The sequence below is a fragment of the Plasmopara halstedii genome (assembly GCF_900000015.1).
Source record: "Plasmopara halstedii genome assembly, contig: Scaffold_2386, whole genome shotgun sequence".
Lineage (NCBI taxonomy): Eukaryota > Oomycota > Peronosporomycetes > Peronosporales > Peronosporaceae > Plasmopara > Plasmopara halstedii.
This window is the reverse complement of record NW_020189293.1, coordinates 166,828-173,808: the sequence shown is the minus strand read 5'-3', so window position 1 is coordinate 173,808 and position 6,981 is coordinate 166,828. Positions and strand designations below refer to the sequence as shown.

The 6,981-nt window shown below is 47.8% G+C and overlaps 3 protein-coding genes across 3 annotated transcripts; 1 reads left to right on the top strand and 2 right to left on the bottom strand.

Annotated features, from left to right (window-relative positions):
* Positions 1 to 3,043: 3,043 nt before the first annotated feature.
* Positions 3,044 to 4,646, bottom strand: PHALS_03492 (Peroxisomal biogenesis protein (peroxin 16); the record flags this gene model as incomplete). Its single annotated transcript, XM_024717709.1, has 8 exons — positions 3,044 to 3,154; positions 3,225 to 3,293; positions 3,354 to 3,444; positions 3,522 to 3,682; positions 3,750 to 3,817; positions 3,880 to 3,976; positions 4,043 to 4,235; positions 4,291 to 4,646. 8 exons carry the CDS (start codon positions 4,644 to 4,646, stop codon positions 3,044 to 3,046), a joined length of 1,146 nt encoding a protein of 381 aa, XP_024583181.1.
* Positions 4,647 to 4,719: 73 nt separating this feature from the next.
* On the top strand, positions 4,720 to 5,580 carry PHALS_03491 (trna-intron endonuclease; the record flags this gene model as incomplete). Its single annotated transcript, XM_024717708.1, has 4 exons — positions 4,720 to 5,068; positions 5,128 to 5,232; positions 5,297 to 5,476; positions 5,561 to 5,580. 4 exons carry the CDS (start codon positions 4,720 to 4,722, stop codon positions 5,578 to 5,580), a joined length of 654 nt encoding a protein of 217 aa, XP_024583180.1.
* A 47-nt stretch (positions 5,581 to 5,627) lies between these two features.
* Positions 5,628 to 6,947, bottom strand: PHALS_03490 (FOG: Leucine rich repeat; the record flags this gene model as incomplete). The annotated part of the gene is made up of 1 exon (XM_024717707.1): positions 5,628 to 6,947. The coding sequence occupies one exon, from the start codon at positions 6,945 to 6,947 to the stop codon at positions 5,628 to 5,630; it is 1,320 nt and encodes a 439-aa protein (XP_024583179.1).
* Between the last annotated feature and the right edge of the window lie 34 nt (positions 6,948 to 6,981).

Below are 6,981 nucleotides of genomic sequence, written 5' to 3'. Positions count from 1 at the left end.
GGTGGCTCTCGTGTACCCGCAATACGGACAATACCTGTAGTGCTCGCCCCTGGCGAAAACGCTACAGATGACGAAGCGCTCTTTGAGCGATGGGTGCGACGGCTCCGGAAACTTTTCTCACTGCACAACCTGCGGTGGAGCCACAAAGAAGTGGACGTGCGTGTGGAGCGGCACCTCCGATTTCAGTTCGCCAAGCTCAAGGCACGCCGTCGACTTCCTTCGGATTGTCGCCCTGCAACGTATGAGTTAACAGCTCCTAATGCTCCCACGAGCTCTGTGTCCACGACCACAAGAGCTCAGGCACTGCTTGTGCTTAACCCATGGTCCTTCTACTTCCCTGGCTATTGCCGGGAAGCGCGGGGCATCTGATGACGCGGGACGTCCTGATCGTTTCGATCAAAAGCGTTCACGGTGACTGGACAATCTTCCCGTAGTGGCGCCTCTAACTCCCACGAGTTTTCAGAGTCGGGATATCCCCGCCACTTCACAAGAGATTGGGTTTGACCCTGGTGACGACGTCGTCTCACCTGACGTTCCACGTGATAGTGGACGTCACCGTTCTCATCGAGAAGAGTCGGTGGCGGGCGGTGACAAACGGGTCGACCGCCGCCCGATGACTCGTGATGCTCTTCGAGTCTTTGAGGACCAGGTCCGTCGTGATCGTCGCTCCGCTGAGCGCCATGTTGACGTAGCATATCGCTGTGTGGACGCTCTTGACGATTTAAAGTACATCGTGCGCCAGCTGCCTCGCCTTAAAGACTACCGCGCTCTGTCGGAGCGACTCCTAGCCGTGGAGCAGGAAAATGCGTCGCATGGTGCGGCGGTGGAGCGCGTGGCGCCGTTAGAAATGAGGAACTGCTAACCCCGCAGTCTTCGTCTTGACATGCAGCGACTGCTTTGATACCGGAGCAGCGCTCAGTGGTTAACGTGCCACAACACGTGCATTAAGAGGGTCTCGACCTCGATGCCTCGGCCCTCGGCCGACCATGTCACACATGACATGCAGCGACTGCTTTGAAACTTGAGCAGCGCTCATGGTATACGTGCCACTTCACGTGGATCAAATGGACCTCGCCCTCGATGTCTCGGCCCTCGGCCGACCATAATCACGCATGACATGCAGCGACGGCTCCGAAACTCGAGCAGCGCTCAGGGGTTTACGTGCCACTCGACGATCAGCCCGCGAGCCACGCTCGGGACTCCTGTCCAGTGCATCATTGGTATCTACCAACTCGGACATTCCAATGTCTAGCACGTTGACCATCTCAGTCCAGTGCTATCGCCAATAGTGATTTGTCTCTCAGCAGAGGTGGGGTGGGTACATGAATCGCCACAGCTCCGCCAGGAGACTTGCGCGTAGCGCCCAAGGTCGTTGACCGTAAATCAAACCATGGTTCATGGTGCTCCAACCATGACATTTCTAGGATAAGGTCATACCTTGCACCCAAGTTTAAGACTTGACAGCGTTCGACGCTATCAAAGTCAAGAAACTTGACTCCGATGTCCACAGGGACCTTCGGGACCGTGACACGCGTCCCCGTCGCTAAGCGAACAATGACGATGTCACCCAACCGCGCTCTCAGCGCCTCAGTATACAGCTGAATTAACTCCCTCGTGGAGCGTCGAGCATAATTGCCCGGCGCCCTAGAATCGATGAGGACATTCCATTGCTTTTCGAAGCCCTTTACGGTCGCCTCCACAACCAGCAAGCCCGGCTTGCATACACGTTCCGTGTTCAAGAGCACGGAGCTCTTCGGGGCTGTGCCCTGTTGACGTCTACCTCCCTGAGGCTCAACATAACTCAGTTCTTCCCCAGTAGGTCACCCCGCGCGCCTACTGAGTGGTGTCGTTTCCCCGCGACGAATCAGACTAGTAGGCGCTGGGGCGATGGTTCGAAGAACCTTGGCGCGCCTTGCGCAAGGGGCAACTGTTTCGATGGCGACGGGTGTCTCTACCATCCGCATCGATTCTAGTGTACTTATGTGTACATAATGTATTGTGATATTGATAATTGCCTATGTCAGCAGCCTGACGGTACGAAGTAACTCTATTCGATATTACACACATCTTGATGCCATGCGTCTTGCACATTGCCTCGACCTCCTTCGAGATATGAGCTCTCAACGAGCGCTAATCGAAACTTTCCGTTGGTGGTATTTACCATAGATAGCTGCAAATCTATTCAGCGCTTGAGCAGTGAATTGTCAATCCACGTCTTCTTCTGGTACGTGACGTACACTCTATCTTTTTTTCCAAACTATCCTTGTCAGCTCCTTTTCCATATCAAAATTGGAGGCAGTATTGAGAGAAGGATCACTCGACGAGCACCAACAACGTCAACTGTCTGGTAGCGTGCGTCTTCAAAGTACACGGCAATCTTATCCATCAATGCTGTCTGGTCGAGATCCATACGCGGCTGTTGGTCTTGCAGAAATCGCATTATAACTAAGTGCTCGTTCGATAAAAACTTTGTCGGTCAGAATGGTGAAGTTGGTGCAACGACGTAGTGAGATGCAAATTTGAAACTCAGTGCTATGACGCATTTAATTTTTACGTCGTCAGTGCGGAGAGATGCTTGATGGTAGCACTCATGTCGGAGATCCAAGAATTATTTTTTTTTGTAGATTTTATCGCAAAGTGGTGTTAGATAAAAAGACGCAACTGGTGTGGTTTGGCCGCCATGATGTCCGCTTGTATTTGCCACCATTTACTGACTGCATTGCTGTCCACAGCAAGACTGAGAGATTTACTCTATATACTTCAATATACATAATAACTTTTCTACCGCCACATCGGGGCCTTTTGCCATACCTGTCAGTGGGTGTTGGGTGCCACAAATCAATAATAAAATCGAGTGTTGATTTTCTGACGTGGCAATCAGCCAAAACGATTTGTCCTGCCTTTCATGATAGGTGTAAAGTTTTGAGGGGCTTTATTCGGAATTGGACTCTAATCGGGAAAATCCGTTACTCATTTATTTGCCCTGTCAAAACAGTACATATGCAGCCATAGCTTTAAATATTCGCAGTCCGACTATCAATATTTACGACGCCGATGTGTAGAAGTGGAATTGATGGTAATAGTTCAAAATGGCAGTCGCTCCGAAACGGAATAGCTTTCCAATTCCAGGTACACAGTCCACGATGTCCGCAGCCTGTAAAATACAATCACGCTGATGAGCATAACGCAGGAGCAAGAATGAAACGCTAACATTAGATCTTTACCTTATCCGACACGGGCTTTGTGACAGTCGCAAATACCGGATCGCGAAGTAAATACAGAAGCAGGGCCATCTTGCAACATACAAGTCATCGGTCAGAACGATATCCGCACACGATTTGAATTTTAGATACCTTTCGAGCTGCTAACTCATTTGTAGCCTTGTCACTGTAAGCCTCCTCGACGAGTTCAACCTGCTTGACTGCAACCGTAGAAAATGCTAATCTGAAAAGTAATAGACAACAAATAACATCATTGGGAGTCTTGATTCCATAAGTTGCATGCCTTCTTGCAGCACATACCCCGTCAGTTCGACAACAAGCGATAAGAAGACAGGAGTCCAGGAATTCGCGCTTCGTCGACGTCGCAGCAGTGCGTAAACTACAGGTCGCAAAATGTGGCAGACCTCTCCTGCAATCAGAAAACTATCTCGTGAGCTTTTTGCAAATTCAATCGTCGCGTCCTGGATCATAGCACGACAGCAAAATATTATGATATCTTGCACCAGCTTAAAAAGTGGCTAAATGTACCTCAAACGAGATCTTGTTTGATTTGTCGGCACTATTTTCCACAACAGAATTCATTTTCGGCTCAATTGCTGCTGACAAACAAAGCAACATATGAATGCGACATGATATATAACACGCTCATAATTCTTACGCTTGCTGAGACTTTTGCCTGTACGGGTACCAAGCTGCTTAGCTTTTGTAAAACGTGCAAACGTGGGTGACCGAGGTCCAGACTCTACGCCATTATACTAAAGTTATGTAGACACTTGCTCGTTATGATTCCTCATGGCCTCGTTGCACTCATTAAAACTTACATTGCCACCACGAATCAGCATTAGACGACGACGCTGAGCCAGCAGAGTGAGGCGTAGCCCAGCCTTAACGACTTCAATCCACACAATAAGGCGCCATTTGCCTACATCGCCACCGACTCGACGAGCGACGACCTCCGCTAGCACTTCGACGTATGAAATGAGAGAAAGAGGCACACGAATCAATCTCGTCAATCTTCAAGAGAATAGTTAGGCATTCAATCTCTCAGATTTATCAAATCACCACGCACTTTTGCCAATAAGTCGGTAAATTCGTTTTCTTGTTGTATTTCTTCCATAGTATATAGTCATGATACAGATGCAGCAATCTTACGAGCGAGTATCCAAACTGCGCCACCGTTTCTGGCTCCATGACGTTTTTTGGCACGAGCTGCGGTGCTACATACAAAGTTGTCTCGACATTGCGAGCCAAGCTCGCGTGGCTGCCCACCCACGCTTCGTAAGCAGCAAGCAGAGATGCAAGTTTACGAGAGAAAGAGACGCGGTGCACTGTGGTCGTTATCTTCTTCACTATCGTAAAATTTTCGGCTCCTTTTTCTATTCTAACTTCCTCATCCACCTTCTTCGACTTGCTTTCATCCGTCATTTAGCCGTGTTTAAGATTGTTTCTTAATTTTTTCTGTATCATTCAAGTAAATAACGCAATATCTAGGAAATTAATGATGATTGATTGCGCCAAAGCAATACTGGTGGCATCGCAGCCAGACCTTGAGGTAACCTGCGCTTTTGTCGACAATGCGCAGCATATTGAGCTCTTGCAGAAGACGTACCGCATCAATGGTTCATTTGAGCGGTCCAAGTCGACATCCTCAGCAACCCCGAGGCTGCGCTTGGCACTAGAAGAGATAGTAGTTGGTATTGCTAGAGGTTTTCTGCGCCTAGAACCGGCAGCAATAAGTTCTGGTGGTAGTAGCAACCACAAAGACGAAGGTCGTGCTTACATCGAGAAGGTTGCGCAGGAAGTGGCGGAAAGTAGAGGGGTTAGTGGCGATTCGAGGTGGACACTTTGTAAGACTAGTATTGCAAATTTGAGTCGAGGTGACTACAATTTTACTCAATTGTTGCAGCACCGCAGCGTCGCGATCAACTTCGAATTTTTTTAGATTTATGGGATAAAGGATACATCGTGACATTTGGCTCCAAGTTCGGTGCGAATTTCCTCATTTACAAAGGTCAGTAGCGACACGTTAGCACATCAGTCCGGACTCAGCTTGTAATTCCTTAGTGTCGATGCAGATAGCCCCAAACGCACACATGCGGTAGCGTTGATTGTGGTCAAACGATACGAGGAGGAGTTTGATCGTGTGGATGTTGTGAGTTTCTGTCGTGTAGCGAAAATGGTTAAAAAGAATTTCTTTTTTGCTTGTGTACGAACAAATGAAGACTACGAGACTGGATACGAGCAATTCGGAGAAGGTAAATTCAGTGAACAAAAAGTAAAAGCAAATACTGTTGTGTACGTTTCTTTAACGCATGCGCTGCTGGTATCGCGCCAAGAAGCAAGTGAAGAATCGACATGATGTATCTAAAACAAAGCACAACCGGCCTGTAAGCATACCAGCTTGGACTAAACGCTGCACTTGTCGTTTTCTGCCGAGGAGAAAGTCATAAATTTCATTTCGTTTTCCCAAAGTTTGTTAGCGATCTGCGCTATGCAATCGGAGTCAGCAGAAATCTGAGTATTTTGCCGCAAGTCGAGACCAATGATAGTGCTACATGTATTTTGCTGCAAGCTTTGAAGTAACAAATTCCCATCATTTTCACTAAATGCGTTGCTGCTCAGATCTACCGATCGAAGTGCAGTTTTTGTGTCGCTTAATATTCGAGCCAGGACTTCAGCAGTTTCTCTGCCTAACATGTTGCTGCTCAGGTTCAAATTACTTAGCGATGCATTAGAGTCTAGGCCTTCCAGCAGCATCCGCCCTCCGTCGTCTGTTAGGCGATTCATTCGAAGATCCAATTCTATAAGGCTGGTGTTGTACTTAAGTCCGCGACCAAGGTACCGCCCCCCTTCGGCGTGTATCTGGTTATCACACAAATTTAGAGATGTGATTACACAATTAGGCCCAAGAAGCTTGGACAGCAGTCTCGCGCCGTCATCGGTAATCTTATTGTGCGACAGATCCAGAGAAGTGATGCTTGTATCATTTACTAGTCCAGTCATAAGCATCCGCAACAAATCATCGTCCAGAAGATTGCTGGGTAGCAGCAATGCTGTAAGTGAGCTTGACATCGTTAAAAGATGTGACAAATTTGTTGCATCCGATATCTTCATTCCGAAAAGCATACGCTCGTACTTCATGCCAATCTGCTTTACTCCGTATACCAATCGAAGTTTGGTCAAGTTACACAGCTGAGAGCAGACTTGATTCAAATCAAGGTGAGATAACAGTTGGTCAATCTCTAGCGTGAAGATGTACTCGCTCGAAGCATTTACAATAGCCATAACGTGACTTAAGTCATGGATAGAGAAATCAAAATTTTCAAGAAGATCCTGCAAATGCTTCTCAAGAAAAAGCTGTTTCCACGTGAGTCCGTGGTGAGTAATCTGAATGTTCTTCCACTGCTTCTTACTCAGGCAACAGCGCTTCCAGTAGTTCTCATCAGTCACATTTGGCGCAGTCAAGCACACGTCAAGGTCCAATGGCAGTCGAGCCATGACCTCAGGCAGAAATTCACGCGGCACGTTTTCCGCTTTTGGGTGTCGGTTGAAGCAGTCAGAGACAATCTTAAGACACATGAGCAGTAGCGACGGAATAGGCGGTATTGAGCCAACATGTTTATGATCATAGTCCGCCGATTGTACGACGCGAGCACGGTATTTCGTTACCTGGTCAGACAATGCGCTTACATCCGTTGTCGTGCCGACCGTACATGCCAAAACCATATTTATTTTTTCTTAGGAACAGCGACTACTTAAC